General features: G+C 46.4%; 1 protein-coding gene across 1 annotated transcript in view; it reads left to right on the forward strand.

The window, feature by feature from the left end:
• The window catches only part of LOC142255111 (cathepsin W-like), a 66273-nt gene that overhangs the window by 11454 nt on the left and 35423 nt on the right, over window positions 1–19396 (forward strand). The window contains exon 4 of the mRNA XM_075326564.1: window positions 6594–6736. Coding sequence (XP_075182679.1) covers window positions 6594–6736 — 143 coding nt within the window. The remainder of the gene's footprint in view (window positions 1–6593; window positions 6737–19396) is intronic.

Genomic DNA, 19396 nt, shown 5'->3' on the forward strand with positions numbered 1-19396 from the left:
CTTGCTCCTACCTACCAACGGAGGGTATGACGCCGTAACTGTTTTGGGCGCCCCCGTTCCACGTCGGCTCACCCTCTAGTTGCCCTGGATAGTTAGTGAATTAAAATAATAATTACACAAAGGGCATAGATGATGAAGGGGAGGAGCTAAATATATGGGGTCCCTATAGCACCCTATGGGACCTTGCTCCTACCTACCAACGGAGGGTATGACGCCGTAACTGTTTTGGGCGCCCCCGTTCCACGTCGGCTCACCCTCTAGTTGCCCTGGATAGTTAGTGAATTAAAATAATAATTACACTACGGATGGCCATACAATAGTACTAGAATGTATTAAGTACAAAGTGCTCATGTAGTCACACTGTCTGATAGATAACAACTTCCTATCAGAAAAACCAGGACGTAAAAAATCAAATATTAAGCCCCAATATAGGTAGGCTTCTGCAGAAAAAATTATTAGTCCATAGTACATGATCCAGTACAAATTAGTACATAGTACATAATACACAATCTACATTAACATAATGGAGGAGCACATTAACATAATGGAAAATTCAGTTCCATCTGTCAGTTTTTCCTCCCATGTCCCAGTGTGATATAGTATGGTATGGCAATCACACATGGATAAACTTTTACACAATCATAATTGCACAGATTTGCACTGCATAAACCGATGCAAATACATGTAATGCAATGCCTGAGGGCAATCATGCAGATGATTCTAATAGAGCAGAAAACAGGGGGTATAGATAACCCCACAGGGAAGAAAAGAATGGTTACTTCCCTTTTAGCAGCATGCTCTGTATCGCCTCTACGCGTTTCCCCTTTCCATGATATAAGGATCTTCAGGAGGCTGGAGGATTGCAGTTATCAGATGTGAATCAGATGTGAATGTAGGAGTAATCCATGGCATTTTTTTGGTGGGCAAAAAACGTCTGCATACAGTCCTGGATGGAGTATGCTGAGCCTTGTAGTTCTGCAGCTGCTGTCTGTCTGTATGGAGAAGAGCAGACAGCAGCTGCAGAACTACAAGGCTCAGCATACTCCATCCAGGACTGTATACAGACGTTTTTTGCCCACCAAAAAAATGACGTGGGCTTTGCCATATTTTTGTATGCTAGCCAGGTACAGCAGGCAGCCACGGGCTGCCTCCAACCCCCAGTTGCCTATTTGTACCCGGCTGGGAACCAAAAATATAGGGAAGCCCGTTTTTTTTAATTATTTCACTTATTTCATGAAATAATTAAAAAACAAATGACGTGGGCTTCGCCCCATTTTTGTGTCCAGCCAGGTACAACTAGGCAGCTGGGGATTTGAATCCGCAGCACAGGTTAGCCCGAGGTTTCTGGGCGCCTCTGCTGCGAATTTCAGTCCGCAGCCGTCCCAGAAAATGGCGCTCTCATAGAAGCGCCATCATCTGGCGCTGTATCCAACTCTTCCAACAGCCCTGGAGCCGGGTGGCTTGTTGGGTAATCATGAGTTAATACTGGCTTTGTTTTACTAGCCAGTATTAAGCTAGAGATTCTTAATGTCAGGCACGTTTGACCCGGCCATTAAGAATCTCCAATAAAGGGTTAAAAAAAAGACACCACACAGAGAAAAAATACTTTAATAGAAATAAATACACAGACACATTAGAGACTCCATCTTTATTACCCCCTGTCAGCCCTTCACGATCCTGCTCTTCTGTCTTTCTCGTTCAACAAATGCAGCTCTGCTACATCACTGCTGCATGGGGGAAGACGCTGCTTCCCGTGGAGCATTCACTCCGTGAAAGCTGCACGAGAAGCAGCGTGCAGCCTTCACTCGGTGAGTGATCAGTGCTGCTAGCGGTAACAGCGGTAACGCTGACAGACGCGTTACCATAGCAACGGTGCTCCCGGAGCCGCGGTTAGCGGTGACGTCACCGCTAACTGCGTTGCTATGGCAACAGTGATCTCCGTTAATGACCGGCTGTGTCAGCCGGTCCCTAACGGAACGGGGAGTCGACCGTGTGCTAGAGCATATCGCCGGTACACGGCGATACACAAATGTGCACCGTGTACCGGAGAGATGCACTCGCAGGTCCTACATGACGCGTCATAGTCATGTGACCAGTCTGTAGCCAATGAGATAATAGCCACGTGACTGGTCAGATGGCTATTTTGACGTCACGATAGGTCCTGCTTCTCTGCTGGCAGTGCCGGTCACCGGGAGGATTCAGCGATCATCGGATGGAATAGCGGCAGGAGACAGAGTGCAGAAGGGATCGCGGGGACCGGTAAGTGTTATGGCAATGTTTATTTACTGTATGTGTACATTTATAATGCATTTTTATGTGTTTGTGATTGCCTCCCATTATATCCTATTGGTTCGAGTTCGGTTCGTCGAACGTTCGGCGAACCGAACTCGAACGGGAGCTCCGTTCGGCGAACCGCCCTCGAGCCGAACCGCGACCGGTTCGCTCATCTCTACTAGTGATATAATTTCCCCTCAAAATATAGTCTATGATGTTCCCTGAGTCAAATGGAGTGTCTGTGCTAAAGCTCGTGATTGTACATGCGACGGCGCGAATTCCTTTAGCAGACATACATACACACATACATACAGACATACACTCAGCTTTATATATTAGATTTTAGGGAAGGACATTTATGGTTTATATATTAAAAATATGTCTTTCCCTGAAACCCCTCATTAACTCCTTTCCGACCAGGAGAATTTTCGTTTTTTTACCTTTTTCTTCCAATTTTTTCCAATTTTTCATCAACATAGACGTAAGGCTTGTTTTTTGAAGGATAAATTTTAATTTTTGAATGCCTGTTATTTTACAACATTATGTACTGAAAAATGGTAAAAAAAAAAATTGAAAAATAAAATACAATTCCACAATTGCTTTTTAGCTTTATGGCATTCATTGTGCAGTAAAAATGACAAGGCAATTTATTTTTTTTCCTGTCAGTAGGATTACAGAAATACCAAAAATGTTTGAATGTTTTATATTTTTAATTTGATCATTTTTGTATTGGGAAAAGAAGGTGAATGAAACTTGTATGAATCTTGCTATTTGGTTACACTGCACCGTGTAGACTTCTTGCTCTGACCGCTCTCTGCATATAATCTGCACAGAATACTAATAATACTTAGAATTCGTATTTTTTTGATTATAAGACGCACTTTTCCTCCCAAAAATTTGAGAGGAAAATGAGAGGTGCATCTTAAAATCTGAATGTAGCTTACCGGGTGTGGTGGAGAGGGGTCATAGATTAGGCTATGCTGAGCATTGTGCTGCGGGCGCTGCTCTGTGCCGGTGCTGCGGGCGGCAAAGCACGGGCCATCCTGAATGTCGGCGGTGTGGGCTTCAAATAATGGAGCCCTGAGTCGGCGCCTGCGCAGACGGAGCTCTTGACTCAAGATCTCATTTGCGCATGTGCCAACTCCGGTCCATTGATCTCCCAGCAGCGGACTTCAGGAAAATGGCACCCAGAGGTGGCGCGTGTGCAGATGAGATCTCGGCTTGTCATTGAGCTGATAACTCAAATCTGCGCACGCGCCAACTTCGGGAACAATTTCTGTGAAGCCCGCACCTCTAACATCTTAAGAATGGCCCGTGCCTCACTGCCTGCAGCGAGTACCAGCACAGAGCAGAGCCCGCAGCCCCAGCACAGAGCAGAGCCCGCAGCCCCAGCACAGTGCAGCGCCCGCAGCCCCAGCACAGCGCAGAGCCCGCAGCCCCAGCACAGAGCAGAGCAGAACCCGCAGCCCCAGCACAGAGCAGAACCCGCAGCCCCAGCACAGAGCAGAACCCGCAGCCCCAGCACAGAGCAGAGCCCGCAGCCCCAGCACAGAGCAGAGCCCGCAGCCACAGCACAGAGCAGAGCCCGCAAGCCCAGCACAGAGCAGAGCCTGCAGCCACAGCACAGAGCAGAACTCGCAGCCCCAGCACACAACAGAGCCCACAGCTCCAGCACAGCGCAGTGTCCACAGTCCCAACACAGAGCAGAGCCCGCAGCCCCAGCACAGCGCCGACAGCTGCATTGAGCATGTGAGTACGGCGATGCACCACCCACAGCATCGACGTACTCCAGCGCCACCCCTGCCTCCTGTGATGCCCGCTCCACCACTGTTGCCACCCCCCCTCCACGGTAAAGGCAGCTTTACACGGTACGATTTATCTGACGATATGTCGTCGGGGTCACTGTTTTTGTGATACACTTCCGTCATCGTTAGCGTCGTCGTTGCGTGTGACACCTACGAGCGACTCCGAATGGTCGCAAATAGGGTGAAAATCGTTGATCGTTGACACGTCGTTCAGTTTCAAAATATTGTTAGTCGTTTAGAACACAGCAGACATATTGCTACGTTTGACACCCTGCCAATGACGAACAACATCCACACGACCGCCTTGGTCAAGCAATATATCGCTGAACGATGTAGCGTCGTCTTTGAGATCGTTACGTATGACCGCTACAAAACGACCTATGAGCGATAGCGGCAAATCATAACAACGATCTGGGCGTGTCACATCGCTATCGAGATCGCTAGTGATATTGTTGTGTGTAAAGCAGCCTTTTAAGACAATGTAACGGTGGGCAGGGGGCGCCTCAGCAGTAGTCGCGGTCCCGTGCCCGGAGGGCACCAAGCGCACCCCGGCCGCGGCCGTCACAGAAAACACAGGAGCACATGGATCAAGCAATAAGGGGAATATGGAGGGCTGGGAATCATTCTACAGGGAAATACCTGGTTTCTCCAGCACAGTGGTCCTCTCTTGATCACCGGCATCGTCCTTAGCAACAAGGAATCGTCCAAGATAACCAGGCAACTTAGACAGATTTTCTTTATTAAAGCTGTACATTAACTCCATCCTTCTGTCTTTCTCACCTCTGGTATGTGTGTATTGTTAAAGGCTTTGAGACCGGTCACCATGACCTCATACAGGTAGTTCAGGCCGCCACCAAAATGAACTTCTGGATACAGTGCCCTCGGACACTACTCTACACTACAGTCCCAAAAAGGTGCCCGTAAGGCTTAGCCCTATTTGCCGCACTGCTCCCCAGCAAGCCACAATCGTTCCTCAGACTTTCTCAGGCCTCCAGCTGCAGGATCCTGTGCCAGCCTCAGGACTCAGTAGTGTGGTCCAAATTCTGTCTCTCTTGGCAGCTCCCTCTCTCCTGTGTCTCCTTCTTTACTCCATCAGAGGTGTCCCACTTTCCTTCATTCTGGTTTCTTTCTCGTTCCCTTGCTCCTGCTCTGTCTTGTGTCCCAAACTTAACTAACTTCAACCGTCTCTATCTGCACATTACTCTAACTTTATCTCCACTTTCCTTGTTATAAGTTCCACATAGCCAGCCACTTTGCTGCTCCACAGGCCTGAGGCCTGACTCCGACCCAGGCTGGGCACTAACTAACGTTTCCACAGAAACAGTCTTTTTACCTATGCACCAGCTACTCCCTTATAGGCTAATTTGAAATTCCCAACTGTCTGTTACCAGGCAGATTTAGCCTTCAACTGCATACAGTACCTATGCCTGTTCCTAGTGTCAGTGTCCTACTCTTGGGTGACATCAAGTGGTAGCCCCATAAACACATTATTGTAACAATACATTAATAACCCCATACAACACATTCAATAAATGCTTCACAACTATGTGATGTCTTCAGGGGGGCATCTTCTCTCTCTCTGGGGTTGCGACCACCCTCTTACAACAACACCGTATCATAAATCGGACCCCATAGTTTTTTTTTTTTTAACCTTTTTTTTCTCTAAATTTGGGATGTGTCTTATAATCCGGTGCGTCTTATAAAACAAAAAATACGGTAATTTGGCCACTTCCGTACAGCCGAGTAACCTGCAGTCACGTTTGTCTTTCTCCTTTCAGTAAATTTGTCACCAGGTTCATCTAAGTTTAGCATGAGCGGCAGAAACCCCAATGCCACTGCTTTTTCTGCTGCTGACCGACCAGTTCTCTGTATAACCCTGTCCACTGATTAGCATCTTTATGTGTACACTGTGCATAGGCAGAAAGCACTCAATCAGTGCTGAAGGTGGGGTTACACATAGGAGGACTACATGAGACAAGACACCTAGTCCTGTAGTTGTTAGCTCCTGCTGATTAAACTGTGATTTCTGTATACACTGGGCATAGGCAGAAAGCACTCAATCAGTGCTGAAGGTGGGGTTACACATAGGAGGACTACATGAGACAAGACACCTAGTCCTGTAGTTGTTAGCTCCTGCTGATTAAACTGTGATTTCTCTATACACTGGGCATAGGCAGAAAGCTCCCTATCACTGGTGGGGACAGGGTCATACACAGCTCATGAATATGGCATCAGGTTTACTAGTCCTTTAGTGATAATCTACTGATGATAAAACTATGATTTTATTAAAACTGCTCTAAGCAGCCCAGTAAGTGACATATCGCTGTAATCAGTGTCTCTGCCCCTACGTTATGCTGCTCTTAGATTAGGTGGTAAAAACCTGGTGATAGATTCCCATTAAAAAACAAGAGGGGAAACAACTGCTAGTTATCTTACATGACCCTGTAGCATCATTGTCGTTCCTCAAGACTTGGGACATCCCTATTTTTACTTAAATTATCCTTGTGTGTTTAGATGAAGAATTCACAAGAAATACTTTGCCTTACGGTGATGCCTTTCCTTCAAATAATGTGAAGCAACTAAAGGTAGAGGCTAAACCGGTCCATGAATCTTGTGACTGGCGCAAAGCAGGAGTCATTTCAAAAGCCAAAAAACAGGTAAGAGACAGACATTATATATTATATTATTAGGAATTTTTGTATCATTATTAATCTATAAATACTAATCTACACTGATTCTTTAACAATTTAATTAAAAGGAGAGTTGTCCGGGGGAAATCAGATTCTGATTCTGTATTCCTAGTGCTGCTAAAGCACCTTCCAGCGTTTTGGATTTTTTTCAGTGCTGGAGTTGTGCTTTAAGGGCCATTTACACGCTGCGACATCGCTAACGATATATCGTCGGGGTCACGGTGTTTGTGACGCACATCCGGCGTCGTTAGCGACATCGCAGCGTGTGACACCTCTGAGAGACCTAAAACGATCGCAAAAAAGGGGTAAAAATCGTTGGTATTGGAGAGGTCGCTCCAACACCAAAAATCGTTGACAGGTGAGTAGCGAGGTTGTTCGTCGTTCCTGCGGCGTGTGTGACACCGCAGGAACGAGGAAACTCACCGTACCTGCGTCCACCGGCAATGAGGAAGGAAGGAGGTGGGCGGGATGTTACGCCCGCTCATCTCCGCCCCTCCTCTGCTATTGGGCGGCCACTTAGGCGGCTTTCACACTACGTTTATTTAACATGCGTCATGAACGTTTTTTTGCTGTAAAAGCGGATCCTGCTTTTACAGCAAAAAAACGCATGCAAACGCATGTGTTATTTTGCAGGATCCTATCACTTTAGGTTTATGGGCGGGCATTGGAGTCATGTGATCAGGAGTCAGTGGAACTGAACATGATAGACTGGGAGCCGGCTTCTGACAGCTGCAGAGGCTCGTAACCAAGGTAAACATTGGGTAACTTGCTTGGATACCCGATATTTAACTTGGTTACGAGCATCCGCAGCTGTTAAGAGCAGGGCTGCTTGCTCTCTGCACACGTAACCAACGTAAACATCGGGTAACTAAGAGAAGTGCTTTGCTTGGTTACCCGATATTTATCTTGGTTACAAGTGTCTGCAGCTCTCAGGTGGGGGAGAGAAAGAGGAGAGGGAGAGGGAGAGAAAGGCAGAGAGGGAGGGGAAGAGAGGGAGGAGGGGAGAGGCAGAGAGGGAGGGGGAGGGAGGAGGAGAGAGGGAGGAGGAGAGAGGCAGAGAGGGAGGGGGAGAGAGGGAGGAGGGGAGAGGCAGAGAGGGAGGGGGAGGGAGGGAGGAGGAGAGAGGGAGGAGGAGAGAGGCAGAGAGGGAGGGGGAGAGAGGGAGGAGGGGAGAGGCAGAGAGGGAGGGGGAGGGAGGGAGGAGGAGAGAGGCAGAGAGGGAGAGAGGGAGGAGGAGAGAGGCAGAGAGGGAGGGGGAGAGAGGGAGGAGGGGAGAGGCAGAAAGGGAGGGGGAGGGAGGGAGGGGGAGAGAGGCAGAGAGGGAGAGAGGGAGGGGGAGAGAGGGACTGATCACCCGAGGCTGGTTTCTGGGCATGCTCAGTAGGGCAAGCAGGATCCTGTCTATCAGCATGCCAGCGTTCACATGCCTTTGCATGCTGTTTAGTCAGGATCCAGCAATTTGCAGAAGTTGGATGCAGCTCAAAAACGCTACAAGTAGCGTTTTTGAAAAATGTTAAAAAACTGCAAGTCGCTGGATCCTCACTATAACGCACGCAAACCCAGGTGAACGCATGTTGATGCGAGTCCATTGCAAATGCATTGAAATGAAAATGCATTTGCACTGGATCTGTTTTTGCGTTAAAAAAACGTTCAGGACGAATGTTAAAAAAACGTAGTGTGAAAGCAGCCTTAGTGACGTCGCTATGACGCCGAACTAACCGCCCCCTTAGAAAGGAGGCTGTTCGCTGGCCACAGCGACGTCGCTAGGCAGGTAAGTAGTGTGACGGGTACTAGCGATAATGTGCACCACGGGCAGCGATTTGCCCGTGACGCACAAATGACGGGGGCGGGTACGCTCGCTAGCGATATCGGTACAGATATCGCAGTGTGTAAAGTACCCATAAGTCCCCTGCCATGGTCATATACTCACATTTCAGTGTCTGCACCTCTTACCAACACTGCTCTGGTCCTACGGCGCCATCTTATGCCCATAACATCTGACTTGTGGAAATCAGAAGTTACATTACAAGCTCCCAATGCAAGTCTATGAGAGCCAGAACGAGGCTCTCATAGACTTGTATTGAGTTGTGACCTCCGGCTCATGAAAGACAGTAGCTGCATGCAAGTCACAAAACCCAAACCGACCGGAGCGATGCTGGAAAAAGCTAAAGCCGCCAGAGGGTCAGTGGACTTAAATTTAAATCACCCCTCCAGTAGTGCAATAAAAAAAAACAAAAACCGTTGGAGTACTGCTGTTAAGAAAACTGCGGTGCTATTCACATCCACTTGTGTTCTGGGCTTTTGTTTCCATACTACATTGGGGTATAAGCTTTTCCACAAGCAGAAAGTGCATCCAGATTTGCTAAATTAAACCCCAAACAGAATGTACATAGGAAGATCTGTCAGCACTCCTTGCATTTCCGTTTTAAAAAATAATAATTTACTCTATTCCCTAGCATGTTTTTTAAAAAATTAAATTTACTATGCTTTTTTTCTTGGTTCATATAATGGACTTTTACTTTACTTTTTTATTTTCATTATTTTACTTTATTTTTCAGTAAAATTCAAAGAATACTCCTGTATAGGCAGCAAACCTCAGCAATTAACCCCTTTACCCTCGGGCGATTTCTGTTTTTTTGCTCCCCTTCTTCCGAGAGCCGTAACAGTTTTATTTTTCCGTCAATCTTGCCATATGACGGCTTGTTTTTTGCAAGACGAGTTGAACTTTTAATTGAAACCATAAGTTTTACCATAGTGTGTACTGAAAAATGGCAAAAAAATTCAGAGTGCAAAAAAATTGCAAACAAAAGTGCAATTACATGATGGTTTGGGGGATATTTTATTCCCCATGTTCACTATATGGTAAAACTGATGTGTCGGTGTGATGCCTCAGGTCGGTACGAGTTGGTAGACACCAAACATGTATAGGTTTACTTTATCTAAGGGGTTAAAACAAATTCAAATGTTTGTCCAAAAAAAGTGGAATACTTTTTCCGGCATTTTTGGCAACCCGTGGAGTTTTCATTTTTTGGGATCTATGGCTCAATGACGGCTTATGTTTTGCGTCTCGAGCTGACTTTTTTTTTTTTTTTTCCAAACATTTTTATTGATTTTACAAAATTTTTTATACAATATCGCATCAAAAAAGTGTATGATTTGCAAAAGACAAACTTTGAACTGTCCGAATATGTCAAAGAGGAGGGTAAAATCCCCCTTTCTATCTCAAGTCCATCTTCAGGTTACATTGATATAAAATAAATCAAGATAGGAGAAACCAAACATAACATGTCATAACAAACCCTCGAGCCCCAATGTCATTCTTTGCAATTTCTGGTGTCGATGTCGAGTCTTGAAAGTGTCATATCCTCTTACCCCTGACCTTCACCTTATTCCCCGTTAAACAATCCTCAGTTTTCCCAAGCTATCCTGTATGTCATTCAGAAGGTACCACTCCGTTTGCCTGAAAGGTGTCACTAGATGATTTATTTCTTCCTGTTTGCAGTAAATTTCGATGAAAGTTTTCCATCTCCTGAAAAACTTGGTTGTCTTATTGTCTCTGTCCCTTTCTGCTTCTAATCTCTCCATCCTCAGAAGATTGTGTAACTCGCCAATGACTTCCCCTGTGGATGGGGCCTCCTCCTGTATCCAGTGCCTTAAAATGCATCTTTTGGCTATCATGGCTACGTCGTGTATGATTGCAAATGCCTTTTTGTCCTGGTTGTTTAGTCCCCCTCTGACTCCACCCTCAAAGAAGTGGAAAATCCACACCATTAGCTCTGATTTACAGGAAATTCTCCATGTTGTCTGGACTAATGTTCTGACTTGGTTCCAGAACCTCTTTATCGTCCTACACTCCCACAAACCATGTAGCATGTCTGTTTTTTCTGTGTGGCATTTAGGGCACCGTGTCTCTCTGCTCGGAATGTTGAAACCCCAAACAGCCCTGTGCAGTATCCTAAATTGAGTGTCTCTCCAGCTCTCATTGGTGACTTGTTTTCGCATCTGGACCCATCCTTTCAATATGTCCTCCACCACTTCTTGACCTTTCATTTGTTTTTTCCATGCTAAGAGTGTCCGACTATCTTCCCGGGATATCAGCACACCTCTAAATATTCGGTAGATTCGAGAGACATTTAAATTTGTTACATTGTCCTCCATGAGCTCATCAATCATACTTTTATTCAGTTCCCTTCCAATCTCACCAAGCTCTCTCATTATTCCATGCTTCAATTGTACGTATTGGATAATGTGGCAGCCGTTCAGATTGTACTTATCGAGCACTTCCCGACCTGTCATCCATCTTCTCTCTTCCACATTCATAATATCTATCGTTCTCTTAATACCCCTCTCTTTCCATTTGAGGAACAGTTTATTCTCCCTCCCCTGGGGGAAGCCTGGTGATGCCCAAGGATTCAGGTATTTTGATACCTTCCATGAAAGACCAAGCTTCCGTCTTACCAATCTCCAGGTCAACATAGTGTCTCTGAGTATAACTGAGTTTTTTATGTGACCTTCGACCTTGGACAGCGGGGAATGGAGAATAGACGTTAGATCCCATGGTTCTACATATTTAAGTTCCGTACCATAATCTGAATGTCTGCTCGTGCCTCTCAGCCAATCAATCACGTGTCTCATGATACACACTATGTTGTACCCTCTGACATCCGGGAAATTTATCCCTCCCTCCTCCACTGACTTCATCAGTGTACGCAGCTTTATCCTGGGTTTCCTTCCCCTCCAGATAAAATCCGCATACGCTGAATTGAGTCTGCTGACATCCTTTAATGTTAACAATAACGGGATGGTCTGAAAGGGGTACAGCAGCCTGGGGAAGCTCATCATTTTTATGAGATGGCACCTTGCCAATAATGGCAGGGGTAATCCCTTCCAGCCCTTCAGCTGAGTTATGATTTTTCTGATCAGTGGACCAAAATTCATTTTATAAATTGCCTGCGCCGTCCTCCCTATGTGCACTCCCAGGTACTTGACTGATGTTTGTGCTACTGGGATTCCACTTACATGCCCCTCATTTAAGATGCCCCTGGTTGGCCCTTGGTCCCCGTGTAGGAATAACAGTTCACATTTCTTTTTGTTTAATTTAAAACCTGAAAAGGCGCCAAATTTTTCTATCATGCTAAGTGTCCGGGGCAAGTCCGCCTCAGGGTCCCCCATATATAGAATCACGTCATCAGCAAAAAGCGCTAACTTCATTTCTGTTCCCCTTATGTTGATCCCTTTGAAACTGCTATGGCCCTGCAGCACTCTTGATAGGGGTTCAATTGCCAGGTTAAATAATAGGGGGGATAGCGGGCATCCCTGTCTCGTCCCTTTCATCAGGGGGAACACATCTGACAGAAAGCCCGGGGTGTGGATCCTTGCTCCCGAGTTAGCATATAAGCTGTTAATATAGAGTCTCATCTTACCTAATATCCCCACGGCCTCCATCACCTTATCTAGCCAGATCCAGTTGACATTGTCGAACGCTTTTTCAGCGTCTAGTGTGACTAACGCTGGGCTTGCCCTCCCCTTCGTGCGCCCCAGTCTAACCGCATCAACCACTAGTATAGTCCTCCTAATGTTGGTCACCGCACTTCTCCCTTTTATAAACCCTACCTGATGTTCTGAAATTAATCTAGGCAGGACCGTAGCCAATCTATCAGCCATGATTTTAGACATTATTTTTAAGTCCTGGTTGATGAGCGAAATGGGCCTATAGCTCGAAGGGTCGTCCAGGTCCTTGGAGCCCTTAGGTATTAGTTTAATGTATGCTATATTGGCGTTTTTAGGAATTTCCATTCCCCCCAAGATCGCATTAAAAACTGAAGTTAAGTCCGGGGAAATCTGTTCCCTGAGGGCTTTATAGAATTCGCTATTGAAACCATCAGGTCCTGGAGCCTTGTTAGTGCTAAGTTCCCCGATTGTTTTTGCAACCTCTTCCTCTGTAATATCTGCGTTTAAGATTTCCAGTTCTGCCTCCGTTAAGTTGGGTAGTTGGGCTTGCCTTAGCCACTCCGCCTCATCAGTCATGTCGTTATGTCCTGGCCCGTATAACTTTCTGTAATAGTCCCCCAGAGCCTTATTAATTTCCTTGGGGTCCGAGGTCACCTCCCCACCCTTTGTTTTCAATTTTGAAATTACTGTCATCTTTCTGTTACCCCTTGCTAAATTTGCCAGCATCCTCCCCGCCTTATTCCCAAATCTATGTAAATCGGCCTCTTTATATGACCAAAATAACTGTTCCTTTTTTTTTGCCCACTCATCAAAGTCTCTCTTGGCTGCCACCCACCTATCTTTTGCCGTGACCGATCTCACTGTCAGATAATTAGTGTATGCCAGTCGCACTGCCTCGCTGTGAGAGTTGTATTTCGCGTTCGTCTTTCGTTTGATCATGGCCGCATACCCCACCAAACGTCCTCTCAAGACCGCTTTCGCCGCCTCCCAGAATAATATTGGAGTCGCCCTATGCTCCTTGTTATTTTCTGAGTACTCTTCCCACCATTCTTTTATTATTTTATGGAAGTTATCCTGTCTGAGGAGGAACGACGGGAATCTCCAGATAATGTCTGATCCTCTCTTGAATTTCTCCCTAAGGTCCACTCTCACCGGACTGTGGTCCGAGATCACCATGTTCTCAATCATGCAGTTTCGCACGCCATTCGTCAGCTCCAAAGACAGCCAAATCTGATCTAGACGAGACCAGCTGTTATGCGGGTGAGAGAAATGCGTGTATTCTCTGTCATGTGGGTGGGTTAACCTCCATATATCTTTCAAGCCTATATCCTCCAATGAAACCTCTCCATAGGCTGAGCCCTTGTCCCCATGACTCAACTCACCCTCTCCCTTACTTCTATCTTCCTCTGAATCTGGCACTGCATTGAAATCTCCCGCCACTATGATGTTAGGTTCCTTGTCTGAAAGAATTATGGTTTTTATTGCGTCATGAAACTGTTTCTGCTTCGAGTTTGGGCCATAAATATTATATATACTGAGTGTTCCCGCTGGACTAGTAATTGTTAGATGTTGCCATCTTCCTTGAGCATCCTCCTCCTGAGCCACTACCTCATGACTAAGCTGTTTGTTTATCAAAATCATTGTGCCCGCCTTCCTTCCCACTGCCGCTGCCCCATAAACTGAACCCACCCAGTATTTCTTCATGCGGAAAAAATCTTCCTTCCCCAGGTGTGTTTCTTGTAATAAAGCAATATCAGTTTTTAGTCTTTTCAAGTGTCTTAGTACCATTGCCCGCTTGTTGGGTGATCTCAGACCCTTAACATTCCACGTTGTCAGCTGCACCATGACTGTCCAAATAAGTTGCTCTTATCGATATTACCCTTCAAGACCTCGACTGAAAGAAAAATGTGACTATCAATCCTGCCTTCACAAGTGACTCTACCAGAATGACATTTCTTTTCCCTAACTTGTAAATGAACCCTTATACAACATATAAAAATTATGAATCCTACAACATTAGAACAGGTTATCCCTTTAAAAGGACTTTCGGCTCTTTTTGCCATGTTAGTGACTTCCCTTCTTCCTGGCCTAAATATGAGTCTCCCTAGTCACCCCCCTGATGCGCAAATTCTAAGTTTTATCCCCCCGACAAAATACAACGGCCTTAAGAATTAAGCAAGGATTAACACATTATGTCGTATAAAATATGACCTTAGCGAGAGTTCGTCTGTTGAAAAAGTCCTGGTTTTGTGGGACCATCCTTTCAACCCGTTCGGATCCACTGTACTAGGGTCTGAAAAGCAGTCCAAAAAAAAAGAAGCAGAGCGGGAAAGAGAAAAGAGAGAGAGTTGAGGAGGAAGGTCAGAGAGAGAGAGAGAGAGAGAAAGAGAGAAAAAAAAAAAAAAAAAAAAAAAAAAAAAAAGGGGAGAAGAGAGGGAAGAGGGAAAATAGAGAGGGGAAAAGGAGGAAAGAAAAGAGAGAGGGGAAAGAGGAAAGAAAAGAGAGAACAGAAGAGAAGAGAGGAGAAGAAGGAGAAAGAGGAGAAGGAGGGGACACAGGAGAGGGAGAAGGGAGAGAGAAACAGGGGGAGTAGAAGAGGCAGAGAGAGCAGGAGAAGCAGGAGGGGAAAAGGAGGGAGAAGGAGAAGAGAAAGAATAAGAAAGAGGGGAGGGAGGAGAGGAGCCTCTCATCCACCCCTCTCCGCTGTCACCGAAGATAAGAAATGCGATTGGTCCTCTCTCCCCCCGACCCCCCCACATCGACCCCCCCCCCCGTCCCCATCCCCCCCTCCGGTCGAGGGGAACGATTAAGAGCCAATAGAAATAAGTTCAAGAGACATCACATGTCTTGGTGGCTCTCAAGGGCGCTTCTCCCTGTTGCCCGGTCTGGGACTGGGTTGCTGAGTTGGGCTCCGATTCCCCTGTCCGCTGGTCTCAGGTTGTGATTGCGATTGTCTCTCGTGTAGTCCGCCCTCTCTTCCTGTACCTGAAGGGGATCCTCCTCTGTAAGTTCCTCCCTCTTTAAATCTCCCCTCCCGTTCCTCCGGTCCTCCTCCGTCATGCTCTGACATAAGGATGTCTTCCGCCTCCTTGTGGTCTTTGTAATACGAGAATGAGCCATTGGAGTTCCTGACCTTCAATATGGCTGGGTAGAGTAGTTGGCATTTTACTCTTTTGTTGTACAGGAATGTGCACAGTTTACTGAAATCCTTCCTCCGCTTGGATACATCAACGGAATAGTCCCCAAAAATCAACAATCTGTTTCCTTGGTATTGTAGAGGCCGTTTGCGTTCTCTAAAGGCCTTCAATATTTCTTCTTTGTGTTTGTAGTCTAGGTACTTGACTATCACCTGTCTGGCTCTTGGAGGGGATTTACCGTTTGTATTTGTATTCTGTCCATTTCCTTTGTTCACCTCCTGTTGCCTCAATGGTCCCACTCTGTGGGCTCTTTCCACTCTAAATTTTGCTTTTATACCCAACGCCTGTGGCAGTTCCGCTTCGCAGATGTTGTCTAGCTGCCCCAGAGACACCGTTTCTGGCAGCCCCACAATGCGGAGGTTGTTTCGTCTCGACCTGTTTTCTAGGTCCTCTGCCTTGGCTTTCAGGTGCTCGTTGGATTGTATTAGAGTTGCTATTTGCTCTTGCATGGTCAAGATTGCCTCCTCAGAGTTAGAGATTCTCTGCTCTGTTTCTGTCAGCCTGTCAGAATGGTCAGTCAATTGCTTCTGCATGGCGGCTAGTGAGGTTTGTATTGCTGTCTCTATGGCTGTTTTTATTTCCTTAGACAGATGAGATGTCACTTCTATTGCCAGTTTTTTATAGTCCACATGGAACTCTTGTATTTGCTTGCTTTGGCCAGCAGGTGGAGCTGGTTTCCTAGGCCTTCTTGGTTGTGCTGAGCCTCTGCCTCCCTCTGGTGACTGATGGGATTGGGGTGGCAGTGGATCCTGCTGCTTCTTGCTGCCTTTACCAGGGATGCCAGAGGATGTGCTCCTCCTGTAATGTGGTTGTCCCCGTTTACCCCCGCTCTCTCTCCTCTGTCGGCCTGTACACTCCGCTGGCCCTCTCACTCCTCCATCACCCCCCCCGTCTCAGCAGGCCCTCCCTCTCTCAACTCTCCCTCCACATCTCCCTCATCCTCCCACTGCGAGCCGCCCTCCTCTGACCCCTGCAGCCATCCCCCTCCAGCTCCGCTTCCCCCTGCCTCCTCGGCTGTGTCCTCCGTTGCTCTGCCGCTCCGGCTTACATCCATCGCCGCGCTCCCCTGCACCGCTGACTCCGCCCCCGACAGGCACTCCGGCGCCATGTTCGCAGCTTCCACCTCGTTCGTGTCAGCAGCGTCTCCGCTTCTCCCGGCTCCCTCGCCGCCACCAGCGCTCCTTAGAAGGTACCTATCCATCGCCGCTGGTCTCCGCTTCCCGTCTGTGTGGTTTTCGCCGCTTGCACAGCTGCGGGGGGGCTTCTCTCCGACTGATTCTTCCAGGGGGTGGCGGGAGTTTCTCCCTCAAGCGTCCACCTCAGCCAGGACCGGAACCGGAAGTCGAGCTGACTTTTTAATGGTACAATTTTTGCACGCATGCTACATTTTGATCGCCTGTTATTCCATTTTGTGCAAAATTTGCGAAGACCAAAGAAATGTAGCTTTGGTGTTTGGAATTTTTTTGATGCAGCGCAGTTTACCGATGAGGTTAATTGATTTTATAATTTGATAGATCGGGCATTTCTGAACTCGGCAATACCAAATGTGTGTATATTATTTCTTTTAACCCTTTACCTTTCAATGGGGCGAAAGGGGGGTGATTTGAACTTTGTTTTTTTTAATTTGTTAAAACTTTTTTTTTTTTTTAACTTTGCTAGTCCCCCTAGAGGGCTACAAGGATCAGTAGTCTGATCGCTCATTCATTTCTGCTGATCAGAGCAGCATCGCTCAGACCAGCAAAAATGCTCATGTCTAGTAACAGCCAGCGCTCTGCCGGCTTAAACAGGAAGTGTCATGATAGCACAGGAGTCATCACATGACCCTGTGCTACCATTTCAACCGTTGGCTCACAGTGATCACGTCAGGGCTTCTGATGGCAGAGGGTAAGTACGCATTAATCGCTCCAGGCATTTAAATCACGCTGTCACATTTTGACAGCACGATTTAAAGGGAACCGGTCATCAGATTTGGCGACTAAGCTGCGGCCACCCCCAGAATTCTGGAATCCTGCATATAAGAGCCCAGGCCACGTAAAAATCACTTCATAATACTCACCTAAAGGGCGGTGCAGGGCAGACTGGTCAGAGGGTTGTCTCCGTTCTCCGGTACTGGTGCCCCCTCTTTTGGCAATCTTTGTTCTCTTTCTTCTGAAGCCTGGGTGCATGACGCGTCTTACGTCATCCACACTAGCCGGCATTGAGGTCTCGCGCAGGTGCACTACAATACTTTGATCTGCCCTGATCAGGACCTCAATGCCTCAGTGTCAATGACGTAGGACACGTCATGCAGCCAGGCTTCATAAGAAGGAAAACAAAGATGGCCGAAAGAGGAGGCGCCGGTATCTGAGACACCCATCCGACCAGTTTGCACCTCACCGCCCCTTAGGTGAGTATTATAAAGTGATTTTTAGGATCTACACAGCGGCCTGGGCTCTTATATACAGTATTCTAGAATGCTGTATATACACTATGTGCAGAATTATTAGGCATATTTGATCACATGATACGTTTTATACATGTTGTCCTACTCCAAGCTGTAAAGTCTTGAAAGCCAACTACCAATTAAGTAAATCAGGTGATGTGCATCTCTGTAATGAGGAGGGGTGCGGTGTAATGAGATCAACACCCTATATAAGATGTGCTTAATTATTAGGCAACTTCCTTTCCTTTGGCAAAATGGGTCAGAAGAAAGATTTGACAGGCTCTGAAAAGTCCAAAATTGTGAGATGTCTTGCAGAGGGATGCAGCAGTCTTGAAATTGCCAAACCTTTAAAGTGTGATCCCCGAACAATCAAGCGTTTCATGGCAAATAGCCAACAGGGTCTCAAGAAGCGTGTTGGCCAAAGAAGGCGCAAAATAACTGCTCATGAATTGAGAAAAATCAAGCGTGAAGCTGCCAAGATGCCATTTGCCACCAGTTTGGCCATATTTCAGAGCTGCAACGTTACTGGAGTATCAAAAAGCACAAGGTGTGCCATACTCAGGGACATGGCCAAGGTAAGGAAGGCTGAAAAACCACCACCTCTGAACAAGAAACATAAGATAAAACGTCAAGACTGGGCCAAGAAATATGTTAAGGCTGATTTTTCAAAGGTTTTATGGACTGATGAAATGAGAGTGACTCTTGATGGGCCAGATGGATGGGCCAGAGGCTGGATCAGTAAAGGGCAGAGCTCCAGTCCGACTCAGACGCCAGCAAGCTGGAGGTGGGTACCGGTATGGGCTGGTATCATCAAAGATGAACTTGTGGGACCTTTTCACGTTGAGGATGGAGTGACGCTCAACTCCCAGACCTACTGCCAGTTTCTGGAAGACAACTTCTTCAAGCAGTGGTACAGGAAGAAGTCGGTATCGTTCAAGAAAAACATGATTTTCATGCAGGACAATGCTCCATCACATGCATCCAACTACTCCACAGCATGGCTGGCCTGTAAATGTCTAAAAGATGAAAATATAATGGCATGACCCCCTTGTTCACCTGATCTGAACCCCATAGAGAACCTGTGGTCCCTCTCGGAGCAGTGTCTGGAGGCTGTGGTGGCTGCTGCACGCAATGTTGATCCTAAACAGATCAAGCAATGACAGAATCTATGCATGGTAAGCTGCTGAGTGTCATCAGAAAGAAAGGGGGCTATATTGGTCACTAATTTTTTGAGTTTTGTTTTTGCATGTCAGAAATGTTTATTTCTAAATGTTGTGCAGTTATATTGGTTTACCTGGTGAAAATAAACAAGTGGGATGGGAATATATTTGGTTTTTATGAAGTTGCCTAATAAGTCTGCACAGTAATAGTTACCTGCAGAAACAGATATCCTCCTAAGATAGCCAAATCTAAAAAAAAAACACTCCAACTTCCAAAAATATTAAGCTTTGGTATTTATGAGTCTTTTGGGTTGATTGAGAACATAGATGTTGATCAATAATAAAAAAAATCTTCTAAAATACAACTTGCCTAATAATTCTGCACACAGTGTAGTGG

The sequence above is a fragment of the Anomaloglossus baeobatrachus genome, chromosome 10, assembly GCF_048569485.1.
Source record: "Anomaloglossus baeobatrachus isolate aAnoBae1 chromosome 10, aAnoBae1.hap1, whole genome shotgun sequence".
Taxonomy (NCBI): domain Eukaryota; kingdom Metazoa; phylum Chordata; class Amphibia; order Anura; family Aromobatidae; genus Anomaloglossus; species Anomaloglossus baeobatrachus.